This window comes from Molossus molossus, unplaced genomic scaffold, assembly GCF_014108415.1.
Source record: "Molossus molossus isolate mMolMol1 unplaced genomic scaffold, mMolMol1.p scaffold_m16_p_4, whole genome shotgun sequence".
Classification (NCBI taxonomy): Eukaryota; Metazoa; Chordata; class Mammalia; order Chiroptera; family Molossidae; genus Molossus; species Molossus molossus.
This window is the reverse complement of record NW_023425377.1, coordinates 109,436,155-109,457,059: the sequence shown is the minus strand read 5'-3', so window position 1 is coordinate 109,457,059 and position 20,905 is coordinate 109,436,155. Positions and strand designations below refer to the sequence as shown.

The 20,905-nt window shown below is 39.7% G+C and overlaps 1 protein-coding gene across 1 annotated transcript in view; it reads right to left on the bottom strand.

The window, feature by feature from the left end:
- Positions 1 to 1,269: 1,269 nt before the first annotated feature.
- TTC29 (tetratricopeptide repeat domain 29) overlaps positions 1,270 to 20,905 on the bottom strand; it is a 130,781-nt gene continuing 111,145 nt past the window's right edge. Inside the window, exons 10-15 of the mRNA XM_036282283.1 lie at positions 16,808 to 16,931; positions 8,982 to 9,210; positions 8,710 to 8,728; positions 6,406 to 6,588; positions 3,578 to 3,742; positions 1,270 to 1,372 (exon numbers count right to left, since the gene is read on the bottom strand). Of these exons, the coding sequence (XP_036138176.1) occupies positions 1,270 to 1,372; positions 3,578 to 3,742; positions 6,406 to 6,588; positions 8,710 to 8,728; positions 8,982 to 9,210; positions 16,808 to 16,931 (823 nt within the window). The remainder of the gene's footprint in view (positions 1,373 to 3,577; positions 3,743 to 6,405; positions 6,589 to 8,709; positions 8,729 to 8,981; positions 9,211 to 16,807; positions 16,932 to 20,905) is intronic.

The following is a 20,905-nucleotide window of genomic DNA, read 5'->3' as shown; positions in this document are numbered from 1 at the left end:
AAGCTAACTCTAGTTTTTCCTGTTGGTTTGACAAAATTCAACTTTGTTTACCTTAAGGCCATGAGGAAAAAACATCTATTTGCTCCAATTTTTTGATTGAAGGTTAGAATGAAATGAAAGGAGGAGAGAGAGAGAGAGAGAGAGAGAGAGAGAGAGAGAGAGAGCGAGAGAGAGAGAACCTGAGTACATGCAGTGTTAAAGAATTTGGGGATGATGACTATTGGTCAGTGTTTGTAATAGTTACGTCACTGCGAGAGCAGTTCAGAGGACTGAAAAGTACGCGTGCTCAGGAGCATTCGTAGTGTTCCAAGGATTCATTTCAGGAAGTCAAGACACTGGTCAGGGTGGACTGGCATTCAAGTTAAGAAACATTCTAGCATTTCTTCTGATTAGTTAGACTCTTGCTCAATATTTCCCATACTGAACACATTGTACCCTCTACCACCGGGAGGCAGATATCATCCATGAGAAGTAAAATATATATCCAGTGACTGTCAGCCAAGTCAGTCATCATAATAAAGCCTTATAAATAATTTCTAAAAGAATATGCATCGTGAAAAGTACTTCTCTATTAATTATGCTAAAGAACCTAGACTACAGAAACATTCCCTCTTGTCTGGGAGTTAAAGACACAGGGAGGACAGAATAAAAGACTGTAAAGAATAGTGAACTCTGGGACCATGGATATAATTTTTGATTGATGTCGTGGTTTAAAAAAAATAAAAATGCACAGTGATGAAAATACCAAGTGAGAGGTAATTAGAAAAACTCCCACGCAATACCCCGAGTCAGGGACACTTTGGAAAGAACTAGAAGCCAAGAAAATTTGTTTTTTTAACTATGGTCATGTTTTAAATACAGTATTAATGTCACTTATTTTTTTTTTTTGTTCAGTAGAAATCATATGGATCAAGAATCACTACAATTGTCCTAACAGAGCCTTAGCAAAGAAGAATTAAACACACATAGGAGAGGATCTTTTTGCCCTCAATCTGGGGGGCAAAATGATAGAAAGTGTTCTAGTGAAATTGGTCCAGTATTTAGAATCCATGACAAGTAGAATGACAGAGCTAGAAGCAGAGGTAACACCCCTCGCGGGCATGAAATTAACATAAACAAATGACAACAGGGTTCTGCCGGAACTCCCAACCTAGCCTTCTACCGGAACTGTCGGCAGGCACTCTGATTTCCCTGTGCTTGTACCAACCACCAAGCTTTTCATAAGCTTTTCAAACCAGCAATTACAGACACAATTGAAATTAAACCAGATTAGAGAAACTCAGCTGCATTTTTCTTGGGAGTGGTGAGTTCAGTGTACATTGGAAAGTTAAAACTGGTAACACCATCAGCTACCAAGAACTGTGAGCAGAATCTAAAAGAAGGAGAGTTTTTGTTTGAGCAATCAAGAATTCTCTTTTATTGAACCAAGGCAGCAGATAGAGAAGGAGGCTCTCAGAGGAGGGAAAAAAAGCAAAAGCAAAAAAGAAGATCTTTCAACCCGAGGGATCTAGGGCTACATTATTATTTCCCAATGAAGTGAGCATTCCTTTTCTGAAGAAACGCTTGATTTTAAGGAAGCAAACTTGTCACTTGTCTTGTGGAAAATATACAAAGATGGGTGAACTGTATTTAAATGAGGAAACTTGAAATTCAGGCTCAAATTCGGCTGTGCTTTTTATTTAGGAATTTGGCTGCAATTAACTACTGATTTGTCTTTTTCAGCATGTTTCATCTTTGGAATTATTTGTTTATCAGTTGCAGAAAACATCGAATTCTATACGCTCTTTCTAGAAATGTATTAGAAGTACACTTTGATAATCTATCAATTTAAATCAGATCTGTGGAGAAGATGTATATCTTTCTTAAGCTGTCTGACAGTAGTAGAGGGTATATAAAAATATATTTTAATGTTTCACCTTCAGTGTGTCTTATCAAACTTGTTTTTTGGGACTAGACATGGAAGTGCAAAGGCGCTCTGCCTCTGAAAAATCGCAGGCAGACTCACAACGTCTAATCACACAGCCTGTGACCTGTCAGAAAGGGCTGTGGCCGCTTCCCCCCTGCAGCTCCCTATCCAGGCAGCCGCTCAGGAATCCTGCAGCGGTGGAGTCAGGGCAGCCTGCAGTCAGCTGCGGTAACAAGCAACGCCACCATCTCTGTGCTTGGCCACAGTATAGGCTCACCGTGCGTGTGCGACAGTTCTGCCCAGGCGCGATGGCCGGCAAGGACAGGCGCTGCACACCTGCACAGTTCGCGATCCAGGCTGCTCCACCGCGTGGCTCCACTGTTTCCCATGAGGCCCTCCGTGCTCACTGCAGCAGGGCACCAAGCGGCTGCAGGATCTCAGGTGGGCTCTTCTGTGCATGAGGAGTGACTCTTGCTCCTGGGCCAGGACTAGTCACAGAGCCCTGCCTGGTGGCCAGGGACTGGGAAGAACCATCTTCCATGTGCCCAGAAGAGCGAAGAGCCAGATATCGGACGCACTTGTCAGTTCCACCTTGTTAAGCAGTGGTTACTGAGCCCTCTAAAAAGTACATGCAATAACTGAATGTTTTTCTGATGAAGGGAGACGGACCTCAGCTTTCCTTCCTTTAATATAAATCTTTACCTTTTAAAAAAATCCTCACCTGAGGATATGCTTATTAATTTTAGAGAGGGGGGAGGGGAGAGAGACAGAGAGAGAGAGAGAGAGAGAGAAACATCGATGTGAGAGAATTGATCGGTTGCCTTCCATAAATTCCCTGACCAGGGATTGAATCCATAACCTAGGTATGTGCCCTGACTTGGAATGGAATTCACAACCTTTTGGTATATGGGACAATGCTCCAACCAAACTGAGCCACACCAGCCAGGGCTATACCTTTTTTTTGAAAAAAAAACAAAAACAAAAAAAAACTTACTAGAATTTTTTTATTTTTATCCTCATCCTAGGACAGTTTTTGCATTTATCTTCAGATAGAGCAGGAGGGAGAGAGGGAAGAAGAGAGAGAGAAACATCAATGTGAGAGAGACACATTGAGTGGTTGCCAGCCACATGACCCCAGCCGGGGCTGGGGACAAACTGCAACCCAGTTACGTGCCCTTAGTGGGAACCGAACCTGGGACTCTCCGGTCTGCAGGCCAACGCTCTAACCTCTGAGCCAAACCAGCCAGGGCGCTTACTAGAATTTTTAGATGACAGACTTTAGAAGACCTATGTGTTGGCCTCATTATTCATAATTATCTTGCCCCACACTGCCTGAATGATTTCCATTACACACTATATTACAACTGTCCTAAATTTTGGCAATAGGTAATCTTCAAACATTAAAAAAAATCCCAATTGCTCTGCAAAGGTGAAAGCACTTCTGGTCATCCACAGCGTGGTGTGAGTCAGTGCGGTCACTTCGACCTCACCTCGCAGTGGCCAGAACGTCGATCCTCTGGATGACAGGTGTCCTAATTAGGAAAGGAGTTACGTTGGGAGGAGGGGTAAATACAATTAGAACATGGGGCATCTTTAAAATTCAGAGAGAATGCCAGGTTCTGAGATACTGCCCAATTCTTGACTACAAAATTAAAAAGAAGATTACTCAACGGTCCACAGTCCAGGTATTCCTTGAGCACCATGATGCGCCCGGCGCTGTGCCAGCTCCTGGGGCCGCAGCAGCCACGGTTGCTACCTGGTGCAGATGACGTCAGCGCTGCTTGGCACTTCACGGTTACCATGCTCGCAGCTGTTAGTGCTTTTCTCTGGGCTTCACTAAGGAGACAGAGACAGCAACAACAATAAAAAACACCACTAGAAGTGACTTAAGAAATTGGAAAATCTATCTCACACAAAAGAACGGTGGGTGCCATTACAGGGTTAGCTCGTGTAGTGTGGAAGGGGGCCACTCGGGGCCCCGACCCCTCCCAGGCTGTCTTGCTGCCATCATCAAGGGAGCCTGGTTGCAAGTGGGCTACAGCGGCTCGAGGCAGCACATGGTCACCAGACATCTAAAGTCAGGAGAAGGGGAATCTCCTCCTCTTGTGCCCCTTTTGAAGAATGAATAAAACCTTCCTGGGAATTCCTCAGATTTTCATCTCTTATATCATTAGTTAGAATTGTGTCACCTACCTTCCCTACAGCTATCACTAGGCAAGTATAATGAGGTCATCGTGACTGGCTTACAGTACGTATATAACAGTCAACCACCGGGGATGGGGAGAGGCTAACCTCCCCCTAAGGCCATGTCAAGTTGAGAAGGGAGAACAGTCAGGATTCCTTTAGCAGGAAAGAAGTTGGGCGACGGCCCCTGGGTAGGCAACCCAGAGGACCCTCAAGGCAGCCTCGTGAGGCAGAAACTGTTATCTTTCTCTAGAGATGAGGTAACAGAGGTGAAGTCACCCTGGTCCACCATCTGTGACATCACGGAGGTGGGAGAGCCACAAACTCAAGCGCACAAAGGAGGAATAATGGTGACCGTGAATGAGGCATGTTCAGCAATTGGAGCCACAGAAACAGTGGGGAAGGGGCAGGGCTTGAGGAAATGCTGAGGACTAGGACACAGGGTTAGTTGAACAGGAGCATGAGTTGAAAATCTTCAGATGAAATAGTTCATTAGGTTTAGTAACCTCAACAGTGCCAGCCAGGGAAAAGCAAAATTGCATATGACCTCAGATAGGTAGAAACTTCTTTACTACTAACTCTAGCAGAAGGATCAAATATTTACACTGGCCTTTATACAGCTGTTACACATATTATAATAGTAATAATAACAGCAACAACAAATGAACTTTTGTGGAAACCCACAGAAACTGGTGTTTGTGGGGAGAAAAACAACAAATAAATTGCTCATGAAAATCTAGGTTACCACGCTTGCCGCTGAAGGACTAAAGAACACCGTATTTATTTAGAAGATGCTGTTACTGAGGGACTGTGGTCAGTTCCAGAGGAATCTTGTTAATGATCTATTTGAAACCTCAAATAACAGGCTAAAGAGAGCAAGTGAAATATATTGCCCAGACTCACAAAACCAATCAGTGTTCAATATGATATTGGGACTCAGGCGATCAGACACTTAATAGCCTCTCTGAACAACACCAAGCCGCTCGGGTGAGCTTTGAGTCAGTCACGTTTTTCATCAGCATCTTCTTTGTATGTGACGTGGTTTTGAACATATTATTAGGGACAGTTTTGCTACGTGATGGTGGATGATAGAAAACCTGTTTGCTGACTTTTGGCTAATTCCCTAACATTCTCCTCATTGTGAGGGGTAGTTAAGGAACAGAAAGAAGTAGCTGGTCAAAGTATAATAGAACAATGAGACTTGAATGTTGCTTCTCCATCTTCCTTAAAAGGATTGCATACATGAGTGAAAAATACAAGCAGAGCATAGGATAGGGAAATGAGGCTCGGCATTAATTCGAGGATCCAACATTAAGACAACACAAACTCAAAACTAAGAGACACCTTCATGATAGTGATTGTGTTCCTTTAAGAATATGAAATGATTTGTTAAATGAGGGGATGTGTTTGGCACTCAAGGAAACCTTGACATGCCGTTTTGTAGAAAACTGTAACTGTCTTTATCCACTAGCCAGTGTATTTCTCTATTTCTATACTCAGGATTTACATCCTATTTCTTTGCTATAATTTATATTTGGCTACAATAAGAACGTCATTAAAACCATGTTACTGATAGTATCAGTGAAGTGGTAAACAGTCTTGGCATTTAAGAGCTATAATTGCATTTTTAAGTTAACGGTACTATTAAGTTGAATAAGGTAAGCTTTGGCCTCTGTGTCCCTATCCCACATCTGGGTCTGTGATCTCCACCGGGCAAGATGAATTAGCTTTTCATTAAAAAAAAAAATTCATGATTTAGAGATAATAGTTCTAGTAAGGAAAATAAAGTATATCCTAGAGAAATCAGCAGAAATTCATAGGCCCTTAAGCCTTCCAGAGCTAACTCATTTCAGTTGCTTCAGGCTTGAATAATTTTATTGAACTGCCATAGATTTGAATTCCTTCTAAATTCTTAAATTTGGGAGGAGAATCTATTCTCATTTGGCTGTTGGAGAGGAAAGGAGGAATATGAAATCATTCCCGCCATGTCTGGGCATTAGAATGGGAGGAAGGTTCCTGTGTTTGCTGTGTTCCCTCTGAAGGGTACAAAGATGAGAGATGATTGCTGGTGAATGACTGTTCTATTTCATCTGGAGACCCGAGTGCTCTCACCGCTCTATTCCCTTAGGGGGTCATGTTCCTCTGCTTAAAAGAATATTGCCTGTGCTGTGAGCTAATGATTTGTTTGGAGGATGTGAGTCTCAGAGGCGAGGATAACTGCGCAGCTTTTATAATGTATCTTTCAAATCTTTGATCTGCTTTTTTCTGAATACATGGGACCCCTCTGTAGCAAGATTAAAGATGCCTTTTCTGACAAGAAAGGCAAACTCTGAAAACCTAAAAGCTGCTCAGACTTCCAAATAATATTTCTGTATTTCTTCACTTTGTCAACATCGTACTCGGCGTGGCCCTGCATTCGTGTGATAATTGCGTGGTGATCAAAACGCAGGGTTGGATCGTAGGGTGTTTTTTCCTTCTGTTTTCCAAGGAGGCGGAAGCTATGAGTCTCGTTTTAAAAAGTGGTTAGTGCAAAGTGGTTTACGGCTAGGACATATATACTCGTTTTGAATTCTATTTAATTTGACAAATATTTACTTGCTAGCAAGCAGGTGTTAGACATTGTGCCTTCTTGCGAAGAGAGCGCCAAGGATCAGAGCCTGTTTTCGAGAGACTCATACTCTCAACGGGAAGATAAGGCAATTGGAAATGGCCAGGATAGGGTGCAAAATATGACAAATATAAAGGGTCGGTAGAGAAATGAATGACACTCAGTGTGGGGACAGAGAGAAGAGACACATTCACGTGAGAAGAGAATGGGAGGCTTTCAGCACTGGAGAAGGGCCTTCCCAGATCAGTGAGATCCCTCTGCAGGGAGCTGGGGCCGGAAGCGAGGTGTAGGGGGAGGGCGTGGGCAGCTGGAGAGGGAGGTGGTCAAAAAAGGTTAAGAAGCTTGTTCTTAACTTATAGGTAGTATGGGGCCAATGAAGGTTTTTAGGCAGAGCAAAGATAGAATAGTAAGAATTGTGGTGTAAGAAATATTTTGGAAACATTGTAAAGTAGGCTAGTGTATTTTGAGCTAAAATATGTCTATGCAAACAAGTGTGCTTGATAATGTCCTATAGGTTTTATTTCCATATAGAACAATGACCACTAAAAATGTTAAACACCCCCAAAGTAAGAGCTATTTATATGTTATTTATACTTGAATCTGAAAGATTATTATTTCTCACTTTTGTGAGAAGTAGCTCATCCATGCATACATTTCTAGTCTTGAGAAAATGAGTCAGTAAGGGGGTGTCCTTCCATTGCACAGTGGGGAGTTTATCTTCTCTACCATGTGAAGAGCTGAATTTTTACTGTCTGAATAATATTTTAAACTGCAGTTTTTGTTCTATTCCCAAGTCCTTTAGAACATTATTACAGAAAAGAGATAAAATATAAGAAGAATAGAAAAATACATTTATAGAGTAAAGAAAAGTAGAAAAGATTTTTTTTTAAAGCCAAAAACAGGATTGTAGCAAATAGATACAGGGCTCTGATCAGAAGCTAGTTTTGAGTATTTATTTTCATCATCATCATGTGATAGCTAAAGTTTATCCCAGATAAATCTAAAACGTGTTACTCAACTTACTCTCTATCAAACCTTTTATCAAAGAAAGTATTCTAATAGATGGATCATATTTCCTCTACTTTATCACCTGGGAAGGAAGAGTGAGAAATGAAAGGGAATATAACTAAAAGTTACACAACAAATTCCCAAATGTATGACAAGACAGCATTCTGAAGTAAACAAAATATTATCTGAGAGTGGTTAGTTAACAGTTAACCGTAAGTATTTTGCAGGCTCTTGAACGTACTGACAGTCAGCAGGACTTCTGTTTTTAAAGACTTCATCTTGTTTTTTTCTTATTGTACATATATTTGGAATAAGTCCTTTCTTACTTTATAACTAGGGGACAGACTGTGGTATGCTGGTATTCTGCTAATGTAAAAGAGTCAGTGAAAATTCCTCTGTCCCTAGTTTACTGTATTATTTACGATTTACTTGATGGAGGAAATAAATACCAAAACAGATTATTGTTTTATCTAAATGGAAAAAATGTTCAAAGTAGGAGATGATTTTTCACATTATAAAGTTTTGCCTTATGACTCTATTTGAGTTGCCCCAAAACATTTAAAATGTTTTGCTTTCAAAAGTTTGACTTGCAAACAAACAATTACATAACTCAAGGTTTGTCATAGACAGTACTGTTTAAAATTTAAAACTATCCTAGTCTAAAATTCTTAACTGGGGACTAGAGCTTAGTCAAGTTTACACACAAAACTGATCCTAACCTACCTAGTTATTTGTTTTTAATTGACTATTTTGACTAATTATCACAAGAAAACATCTACAGGAAAAAAGTAGCATTGAGCAAAATTAAAACAAAACATTATCTAAATTAATATTCAAATTTGAATTGATTAAAAAAAATAGAAAAATTTACTACCATGAGAAAAGCAAGCATATAATAGTAATTGACACTTATGGACCCTTGCGCTCATCAGTAAGATACAACACTGCACATGTTTAAAAAACATGAACTTATTTCCCATCCTGACAACGGATCAGTACTTACTGTTGAACAGTGAAGATAGCTGAAATAAAAAGCAGCATGAGAACGGTGACTTATCAAGTTGAAGGCATCATTACCATGCTTTGATGTAAAAACAGAAGGTACGATATAGCACGGAACTACATCCAGTATTCACAGAGTAATGAATAAATACAATGAAAATTATCCATACAATTAAAATCAACAATGACTGAATAAGCCTTTACGGTGAAAATGACTCAGCCGTTAAGGATGATGCAGACACTGAGGTGTGTCCTGGACAACCAGTGCCTTACCAGTGACGGGGTCAGGTGCGATGTCGCTCCTGCCCTCCTTCCAGGCCAGCAGGCAGTCAAGGCTGGCCAGGTCTGCAGCCTCTACGTAATTGTTAACTGTCAGCATCATCTGATGCGCTTTGGCTATTCCGTAATGAACTTTGATTTCATCTATCAGTGGCATGTTTGTGAGCTCTTCTGTGGTGTCAAAAGCTTGCTGGAAGTATGTGGAAGCTTTTTTGTAGTATCCCTAAAAATGTAAGAGAAATAATGTTTTCAGTTTTACATTTTACCATTTCACATATCTTCCCACCTCGGCAAGGAGCACACTGTTCTTTCAACAGTTGTAGCAACTTTGAGAAGAAAGTGATGGCAGGCAGGGTCTCTGTTAGAACAGGCTCTTTTGAAACATCGTGATTACTAACCATGCAATTCTTGCAGTTAATTCATCAAGAAAACTGTATTGATCAGGTTGAACTGTATGAAACTTAGGTTTCTTTTGGAGAAAAAAAAATGTCCAAATATTAGCATTTTCATATGGTTCAACCTAATTCATGACAGATAGCGGAAGAGAAGTTTGGGAAAGAGTGAACCAACTCACATTGGTTTGGATGAAATTTTCCCACTTGTAGCATTGGATTTACCTAGTGAAATATTTTTGACCAGTTTTGAGTTATCAGTCACAGTAAGAGATCATATTCAGCCAACCTGTTTGATCAATCATCAGTGAAAAGAGATGTATATATCTGCGGGTTTAGCAATTAGTCTTCTTCCCATGTACATATGCCATTCTTGACTGAGAATGGGGAGGTATCCAAGATTTAAAAAATATGATCTTGATAGGACTAGCACAACGCAAATGATCATTTAAATGTCTATCTTCTTCTCCAAGTTCTTTGCAACATTTTAAGTTACAAAAATTAAAGGCTTGTTGTTGTTGCTCTGTTTTTTGGGTCATCCTCACAACAAGTCCTAAAAGCTATTGACCACAGATAAATAATGTTTCCCTAACATTTATGAAGTGTCAGGGCCGGTTCTAAGTACTTCATAACTATCATGTCTTTAGCTTTCATAAGTCACCCTGTGAGAAAATCTTATTTTACAAATGATGAAACTGAGCCTTAGAGAAGAGACTACCATCTGCTACCCCCAAGCCTTCTGAAAATCCTCATTAAAAACTCTTCCTAGCCCTGGCCAGTTTGGCTCAGTGGTTGGAGCGTCGGCCTGCGGTCCAGAGAGGCCCGGGTCTGGTTCCCGCTAAGGGCACGTACGTCTGTTGCAGTTTGTCCCCAGCCCTGGTTGGGTCGTGCGGGAGGCAGCCACTCGATGTGTCACGTCGATGTTTCTCTCTCTCTATTCCTCTCTTGCCCTCCCACTCTGAACAAAAAATGGAAAAATGTCCTTGGGTGAGGATAAAAACAAACAAAAAAACCTCTTCCTCAAAGGAGGATATTCTTTTTAGGACTGATCTGTACTTATAAAGACTCTGGGGACAGATTTCCTTTCTTCACTGACTTCTAACACTTTGGGCTCCAATTTCTCCTCTTCTCCCCTCCCCTCCCCTCCCCTTCCTTCTCCTTATCTTCGCCTTGTTCTCTGTCTCATACACACAAACAAAAACACATATGCACACTCTTTTGAAAGGAAACCCTCGTAAGAGAGAATGTTTTACTATGACTTTTCAAATCATTCTCTCATAATAGTTTATGAAGGAATTAGAAATAAAAACACCATAGTAATAGCTTTATACTCCATACCAGTTTAGGTAAAGTGCACATGCATCTCCGTGTGCCTCTATAGTTCAGCCAAGTTGATTGAATAAAAAAGTTGCTAGCATGGTGAGGAGGGGGAGAAACGGGGCTTGGGGGACAGTCATGAGCGGCGCACACAACACTCTGTTCCATGCCCACAAGGACAGTTTAATAGATGAACTATTGATTCAAATGGTTCATTCCAATTAAATTTGCTAATTTAAATAGTGTCCTTCTATATTATATCAATGATAATTTTTGTTTGCTGAGGTGAGCAATTTTTTCTCTTATTTCAATGTTTAAGACAGATTTTATATGAGAATAAGATTACTTAATTAGAAAAAATAAAACTATTAGAGATATTTATATGCCAATTAGTAAATTACATGATTGAAAAACAACAGAAATATTGAATGTGAAAACAAAATTCATGGAAATGTTAGATTTTCCTACCAGACATCAAAGATATAAAAAAAAAATAGACTAAATATTTCTATTTTAAAACAGAGAAGTATGAATATCTATTGTTCTAGTTACAATTCTGAGCTTTAGGCTGTTTATTGTTTTAGGTGGGAGGCTCAGTTAGGAAAATTAGGGACCATAAAAAATGAACATATATTTGAATTTCCAGAATTATTTTTATATATTATTTCACTTATGTTAAAACAAATTCATTCATTCATCCATGTATTCATTGGGCATCTACTATGTGCCAACCCCATGCCAGGCAATGGGAATTCAGCAGTATACCAAGTTTATGGTCAGGAGGTGAGCTAGCTGCTAATGTAAGTATTTATATGCCTGAAACTTTTATTAGATCTTATTTAACAAGTGCGTCCCCCCCCTCTTAAAATAGGAGCATTATAATGAGGTAATTATTTTTCCCTTAAGTTGTGCCCAGCATTCAATCTTTAGACATACACAACTGCCATAAAACCAGCATTAATATAAATTTCTCTAGTTTAAAACACTATTAATAAAATACAATATTAATTTTCAGATGGAAGTGTTTTTATACATACCTTTTTGCAATGCGATTTCATAAGGTACGTTGTATTTCCAGATTTTTAATTCTTTAAGAGTTTAATATCTAAATTTAATCTCTACTCCAAAGGTTCTGTCCAACCCTCCACAGTTCATTTCTGTTATCAGTTAATCCCTATCCTATTATAAAATTCAGAAGATTCCAATAATTAATGCTGGCAATCTTAAATATGAGTTTGAGAATATACAAATGAATTTATGCATTTCAAAATGCATCTTATTGGAAGAGAACTTCATTTAATGTTATAAACATCACTGATAAGCATTTAGTGGATAATTTCAGGACAGGATCTTTATGACATCATAGACCTTGAAACAAAGCTTGTATTATTACACTATAACATGGAATTTTCATGCATGATTCTGAAATGTCACTCTATCCAATGAGCAAATTCAAAACAAATGGGCATTTTCTCAGTACTAGTGAAGAATAATTTCTTATACAGTCTTCCTACAACTTTAGTGTTGGAACTGCCGTTGTTTTTTAGTTTTTTATCCTTACTCAAGGACACTTTTGCATTTATCTTCAGATAGAGCAGGAAGGAGAAAGGGAGGAAGAGAGAGAGAGAAACATCGATGTGAGAGAGACAAATCGAGTAGTCGCCACTCACATGACCCCAGTCGGGGAGAGGGACAAACTGCAACCAAGATACATGCCCTTAGCGGGAACCAAACCTGGGACTCTCTGGTCTGCAGACTGATGATCTAACTGCTGAGCCAAACCGGCCAGAGTGGAACTGCTGTTGTTTTAACTGTGATTATTCTCTGATATTATTAGGAAATGAGAAATCTCATCAAAGATCTCATCAAAGCTCTATATCTAGTTATTTCCCCTAAAACATTCTCATTTGACCACTTTATACTTATTACATATTTTCAGTTAATAGTCTATCAAAAGATCACATGAGGAGGGTGGGCTGGTTGCCCATCTTCCAGGACTATGGGGTAAAAGGATTATTTTACTACATAAAATAAGAAAATTTATCTAAGATAAAGGATATTTTCAAGATGGAACTTCAATTATAATAACACTATAATAATTAGAGAAAACAATCATTCTAATTTTTTCCAAGCATAGTTTTGTTTTATAATTTTGGTCTTCTAATCATATTATTTCTTAGAAAGTATTAAGAATATAATGAGAGCATGCCCACACCTTTCTTTCCCCACGAGACTTGCAACAGGGGAGCAGCAGGCAGTGGCAGCTCGTCCCTGGGTCACCCCCCCAACCTGTCTCCAAGGCCCCCCTTGCTCTGACTTCTCAGTGAGCTCACGCACCCCTCCCGGGCTCCCCTCTTTCCCGTGACATTTCTAGAGAGCCAAAGCAGCCCCGCCCGGGCTCCCCTGTTGCTCCTTCTATCCCAAATCCTTCATTGTTTTACTGTCCCCAGCTTTAATAAGTTTACTCTCAAAATAATTTTAAAAAAAGAATATAATTAGAATATATTACATGAATAATACCAGAAAAGGTATAATAAGGGCCTTAAAAGGTAGACTGACAGATACCATTAGATTTGCTTTTAAAGATTCAGTACAAGTTCTCAAAATGTCAAAATATTGTACAAAAGTAAAACAGAAGACTGGAATTTCAAAAATGAGCGAATACTACTCTTCGGTTGTATAAAACTGGTCACATATTTTGCTCACCAACTCTGTGTCAGGTTCTCCGCTAGGAACTGGAATAAAATAATAAAAAGGGCAGATATGATCCTTGTTCTCATTAAGCTTCCATTCCAGCCAAATAAAACAACAGCAGCAACAATAAAATATCCTAAATAAGAAAACTATGAGGTAAGTGCTACATGGGAAGTTAATGTTAACGTGTGACCTGGTGGCTACTTTTGATTGGGTCACCGAGGGAAGGCCTCCCTGTAGATGACATTTGACTGAGATCTGAATGACGAGAAGCCAGCAGTGTGAAATTCAGACTGGAGAACACCCCACGTAGAACATTCCAGCTGAGGAGAATGTCCTAAGACAGGAATAAGCTCAGCCTGTTTGAAGAACTCCATGAAAGGCCATGGGCTGTGGTAGGGAGGATGAGACAGATGGGAGGCAGTCAGGTCAGAGACGGGGGTTGCTGCATCTCATACAGAAGATTTCAGGTCAGGGTGAGGATTTGTGTTTATGTTCCCAGAAGAATGGGAAGTAATGGAAGCATTTGAAGCAGAGGAATAACATGATTAGATTTACATTTTGAAAGGATTACTTGGGCCTCTGTGTAAAGACTCAATTATATGGAGGAGGAGTTCAAAGAGTTCACTTGCCCAGGGTCACAGTTAATAAGCCTGAACTCAGATTCAAAATCAGGTGGGCAAAACTCAGCCTAGTCCAGTCCTGCTACGCTTACCTTCACAGAAAGGCTCAATACACGGCATGTGACGCCAATAGCTTGTGGAAGTTTTCAGGTATATAGTTGGGATAAAGGCATTTAATACAATTAGGAAACATCCATAAGCAAATAAAAAGCAGAGATATCAAATAATTTCTTGTCAGCATTTCCTAGGAAGTCTCTTTGTAGAACACGAAGGAGATTTAGGATGTCATCAAGGCTATCCCCTTGTCTTGAAAAGGTGAGGAAGAAAAATAACTATCATTTAGTTCTAATAAATCTATTTAGTTAAACGTTTTCAAATTATACTCTTAGCCCTGATGTAACAACCTAGAGTCAGCCTATGAAGTCATCAGATTTTTTTTGACTTGAGGAAGTGTCCTCAAAGAATCACAGTAATGCACAAAAATTGAATGCAACATTAACAACTTTAGGAACAAGTCAAGCTTTGTTTTCAAGCCTATGATATCATAAAATAATTATAGCATTACATGCTGAACACTATAGTATTTATCAGTGACCATTTATTTCATTAAAATATAAGGAATCACTAAGTTATATGAATCTATTTGTATATATGAAGGTACAATGTATGTCTGAAAATAGCATAAACACCTGAAACTCTCCAATTTTATATTAGAACAGAGATAAACTGATAAAGAATTATATTTTTGGTAGCTGACACAGCCTTTGAACATTATTCACATCTCTGGCCTTTGAATAGTAAACTCTTCTTCAAGAATTAATAATCATAGAATGAAATATACATTGATGAAATACAAATTCTTGGTGATAGTGTTAAGAAAACGCAAGTATAAAAATATTACCCCTCAGGAAGGTTTGTGGTTGTATTTTCCTCACGCTTGCTGTAATATTGATGTTCATGTTACACGAAAGTGTGGAGTTCTGGGTATTGCTTGGCGGTAGGGCAAAGTAATCTGCACTTTTGTACTTCTGATTTGAAGAAAAACCCTTGTAAAAAGAACGACTATGTATTTTTATGTAGAATGTCAATTGCTACTACAGGATAAGCTCCTCCATCAGACAACAAGCCTCACAAGGGCATAGTAAGCCTTGTCTGTTTTTCACCAGTTTGCTAAGAAGTATCAGAAGCACATACAAGATCAACAACAGAGGTAACAGATGGGACAGCAGGGGCACATAGTGGAGGAAAGACCTGGGTGCAACTAGGGTGACAGGTGCGGGAACAGAGAAAGAGGGAAACAAGGAGGGATAGACCAGAGGCCGAGGGAGAGACAACCGAGGGCGAGAACGTACCAGAAAGACAGGGGCCTGAGAGGGGAACAAGGAGGGTGAGGGAGGAGGAGAGAAGGAGGGTGACTACGGTTAAGAGAAAAGGGGGTTTTGGATGGTGAGTGATAAGAGAGGGAGGCCCATGAGCCAGGGCAACTGCGAGAGAGAGGGGTATAAAAAGATAAGACACCTTGTTAGAAATCTCGCTCCCCATAGCAGGAACTAAAGAGAGTAGTTTCATTTTCATTCATTCAAATTAATCTCACACTCTATTTCCTAAAAAAAAAAAAAAAAAAAAAAAGCCCAAGTAATTATGAAATCATCAAAATCAATGACATGGCACATAAAAGACTGCAGTGATCAAGAGTATGGGCTTGAATACCACAGTCACCTACAGGCTCGGGGGCTCCGGCAGGTTGCTTATACCCTCGGGGCCTCTGGCAGAGCGGAGCTGCATGGAACCCCAAAGGGCGGAGAGAGTAGTGATAGCTCCCACGTACCCAGATGGCACTGTTCCGCTGCCAGGCTCCATTCTAAGTGCTTTATATATCTCCGTTCAATACTTACAACAGCCTTATGAGGGGAGAAAACCGAGGTGCCCAGAAGGTAATTAACTTGTCCCAGGCCACACATTTGGAAAGTGCAAGAGCTGGGCTTTTAACTAAGCAGTCTGGTCTCAGACTCAGTGCTTTGAATCAATGCACAAATAACCTCTCAAAAAGATTAAGACAATGAGCATACACACAATTTGAGAAGGTTAACTACCTTAAAAAATGATAGATGCTGCCCATGACCAAAACAGCAATTATAACTGGAGAAACAAGTCTCCTTCATACCATTTCTAAAGGAGGATCTGGGTAATAGAAGATAAAGTCAGGAGAAAATAAATCAAAAGTCCATATGGCTGATGCATTTCGCTAGTAATGGCCTCTCGAACGAGATACTTTTATTTTAGACTTTTTTTCTCTTCCTTCTCTCTTCGCTCACATAACCAATCTGTTGCTAGAATTACATAGCTCCTTCAGAATTGCTCTTGGGATTGTCCTTCCTTCCCCTGAGGGACCTGGCAGGGGGCGGCGGAGCTGGATTAGGAAAGCAAGACTTCGGAGCGAGAGAAATGAATGTCAGTGTCAGCAGATGAGGGCCAACTGTTATAATGAAGTTCCTTCGATTTTAAATATTTTAATTGCTCTTCAAACCTAACATTACGTAGGACCTGCACTGGCTGTGAAGATGTGAACCAGTGTTAGCCGCTCATGGTGACTGTGCCCACGTGACACTCAGGGCCTGGGAGAAGAGGAGGAGAGAGGTTTCTTTCCAGTCACTTCTCTGGGCATTAACTAAGCCTTGCAGACCCGGGGCCATTCTGTATAACACGGTGGGGGAAGTGAGGATCAAATGGGAATAGAATTTTAAAGCTACACTTTTTTTTTTTTTCTCCATGAGCAAGAATCACACATACTCACTTTTTTATTGTAGATGTCACCAAGCATTGTACTTGCTTTCACAACATCAAGGCTTTGAAAATTGTTTCTTGCAATTTTCACAACTTTTTCCAAGTATTCAATTGCTTCTGTCATTTCTCCTTGGCTAGAATGAATATAACAGGAAACTATTGGAGTGTCATTTCACTCAATGTCACAGTGCAGAGAAGATATTGTGTGTCTCTGCTTTGGAAAGTGCAAGATGTTTATCAGGAGAATACAATTTAGAGTGAAAATGTCAAATTAAAAAATACGTGGCCTGATTTGGTTGGAAGATATAGAAAGTTAAAATTTAAACCTTTAAACCTTCATGCATTGCTGGTGGAAATTCAAACTGCTACAGCTGTTTTGGAAAACAGCTTGTCTGTTCCTCAGAAACGTTAACAGAGTTATCACAGGACCCAGATATTCTGCTTCCATGTTATACCCAAGAGAAATGGAAACATGTCCACACAAAAACGTGTGCATGAATGTTCATAGCAACATTGTTCTTCATCGCCAAGAATTGGAAACAACCCACATGTCTATCAATTACTGAATGGATAAACGAAGGGTAGTATATCCACTGGAATTTATTTAAGCCACCAAAAGGAATGAGGTACTGGTACATGCTATAACATGGATAAACCTTGAACAGATGCTACATTAAAAAAGCCAGTCACAAATAACCACTTATTGTATCATTCTATTTGCATGAAATGTCCAGAGTAGGCCAATCCATAGAGACAGAAAGTGGGTTAGTGATTACCGAGGCTGGAGAGAGGGAGACGTGGGGAGTGGCGGCTAAGCGATACGGGGTTTCTTTTCAGGGTGATGAAAATAATCTTAAATTAAATAGTGGTGATGGTTGCACAACTGTGTAAATACGAACTTAGACTTTTAAGGGGCGAATTGTATGGTTTATGAATGATATCTCAATATAGCTGTTTTCCTAAAAAAATAAAACCTTTTAAAAGTTTATAAAAAGTGAATGGTTGTTTTTGTAAGCATCAAACTGCTACAGCAGTGAAATCTTAGGCATCACTGAAGTTACCTGTATAGGTGGTTTATATATAAATACTGGCAAATGCTCAGAAAGACACAGTTTCTAACAGATTGCTTGGTATATACCAGGCATTCACATATTTTTGAATGAAGAAATGGTAGGAAGTTTGAGAAGGGAAACATTTATGCAGTGCACATGAAATCGTCAAGCTCCCAGGTAACCGTGAGAACCTCAGTCATTGGATGGTTGAGGTTCATGACTGTACGCTCCTGTCTTCTGGATGTTTGAGTGACATCAAGAAACCTTTGGGAGACTCTCAGATGTCCTAGGATGCTACTTTCTGAAAAATATGGTTCCTGCTCTTAAAGAGTTTCACTGTCAATTTGGAGAAATAAATACATAAATCCATGCGTGGGATTAACCGTGCTGGGTAGCATGAACTGGGTGTAAGGCTTTGAAACTTGGGGCACATTCCTTTCACTATCCTCCTCACAAGAACAAGTCTAGGGTGTGTAGTGTAAAAAGGATCTGCAGCCAAAGGATTTGGAGCCAGCTCTAGGGAATACAGCGGTGAACTCAAAGCACCTACACAAATTTGGAAGATTGCCGTGTGTGCTGCGGGAGACAGGTCTGCATTCTGGACTGCATCGGATGTTTAGTGTTACGGGTTCTTAGACTCCTTGCTCTGCTCTCCTGCCTCTTCCTCCTGTGCCTGACCCAGGTCTTCAGCACACAGATTGGGAGTCCCCACTGTTAACCATCCCATCTTCTTCCAAATGTTTTGCCCTCTCTAGAGCCCAGAACTTTCAGCTGACCTCTTTTTTTCTCATTTCTCTCATAGCTGCATCTTCCTGCATAGCTTACTGACACTGGGATCTCTGCTCACCCCAAGCTGGCTCTTTCCAGAGCTCTGTCCAGGGCTGTCCTCCCCCCCCCACTAAATGCTCACTGTGGGCGATTTCATCTACTGCTGCGGCAGCCCCCCGTCCTACATGCACATATGGCAAATCTGTATTTCTAGCCCTGGTTTCCCCCTGTACTGCACATCCAAGTTCCCAATTGTCCAGACTCACTAAGTACGCAAAGGAAGATATTTCCTCCAGGTGAGTGTCTTCAAACATGTCACCCACCTAATGATGACGCTGATGGCATTCTGGAATCCCTCTTTAGGAAACATCTCCATAGTGTAGGGCTACTAGAAAACGTATATAAGTAATTGAATCAATTATGTTCCAAAAATGGAGTTGCTCCTAGAGATTGTTGTGCGTTTTTTTTTTTTTCTAAATGTGACTCTAAGTCCTTTGGCTGTTTGCAAAGGTCAACAACGATGTAGTTCCACAGAGGTCTTTCAAAAGAAGGTGCCACAAGCTCAGGAAGCATGTCCAAAGAGTGTCATTTAAACAGGTGGCGGCAGGATCACAGGTCTCAACTTGCACAATCTCCCAAGATCTGATGAAAACCACATTCATTTCCGTAGATAAACTGTTATGCTTGCAAACATAAGGTAGATCGCTGCAAAGTTACAGTGCGCTGTGGTGGACAGTGGAAAGTACTAGGCTGGAATCCCAGCTTGGCCTCTGAGGCACATAACTTGGAACACATCTTCACTCTTTCTCTGCTTCGGCGTCCTTATTTGTCAAGTGGCCACAGAGTGTTGTGAGATGAAAAATTACGTATATGTATGGCCTGGCATACAGTAGAGACTCACTAAATGACAGCTAGTATTATTATTACCTCTCAGTGAGGTAAAAAGCCATCAGACCCACAGCTCTCTACTTCATAGAATGTACCAGCTGAGAAGAAAAGTCAAATTAGCTAAGTGTGACTCTTAGAAAATCTTTCATAATGCAATGAACGCAATACCATGATTTGAATGGACTCTCTGCAAGGCAGGTAAGCAAATAAAGTCCTAGTGTCCATTTTCTAGGGGGCAGGGTCAAAGAACTACCACTTTTTGCTTATTTGAGTATCAGGTGCTATCAAATGCATTCTTTTTTCCCGTTCTTACTGGTAACAGAATGGTCGACATATCAGAAATAGAAAGGAATGTCACATTCCCAAAGTTAACACTGCTTTTTATAGCTCAGTTCTCACTTTTTCACAACATAATCATGAATAATATTCTTCCACATTCAGGTATAGTTCAATGCTCCAGAAAAAGAAATGAATTGTTTGAGGAATATTTCAAATGTAGACACAAAATAAAATACCATGAGAGATGCACTAGTTGCTTTGATATAAATATTTGCTTTGTGGAACAATTAAGATGGCATTGAGAGAGCTCAAAAGTATAAAAATATTAATAAATAAAATATACTACTTAGAATTTGGAGCGAACTTGTGAATTTCTAGGACTAAAAATGTTTTATGAAACTGAACTCGCCAAGCCTTTTCTTGGATAGTAATACTCAAGAAAAAAAATTGATGCCATAAGAAAAAAGTAGAGACTTCTTTGCATATCACTTTAAATCCTTAGGAAAAAAATTATTATTTTTATTTAGCTAAAATGGGCTCACTGAAGCTTATTTATGTTCACGTTCCTAAAAGCTGATATATTTTTGAGGAAAGTACATTGTGGATTAAGTTGGGCCTGCCGAGGATTGTTAAATCACAACATGCGCACTCAAACAAACAAACAAAAAGGAAACAAGTTCAGTGAATAAGAAATACAAAATAGTAGAAATAAAACTATTGCTGGGTGAGTCGAGTTGTTTTTCTCCCAGAGGAGTAGTAGATCTCCAAGACATCTAAAAGTATCTAGAACTTGCTCTAACAAATAACGCTGCAGAAAAAGTCTTTCTATTATAAATTATGTGCTCCACTCGGGGAAGGCACAGTTTTTGAAGCAGCAAAGCTGTTAATATAGCATCTGAGACATAAACATTATACGTTACTTAAAGGATTTCCAAATTTAAAAGTTAGCCGTAGATTTAGAAGCCAGCGTTTCTTTAGAAGGGAGAGGATCAAATCGTTTTTTCTTACAGAAAAGCTACAGATTACTTAAATGAGTTCAAGGGCGAGGTTAAAATGTTAGACAAATATTAATTCTAGTTTTCCACATGCAGTGCACAGGTGCAACTTGAACAGCATATTAT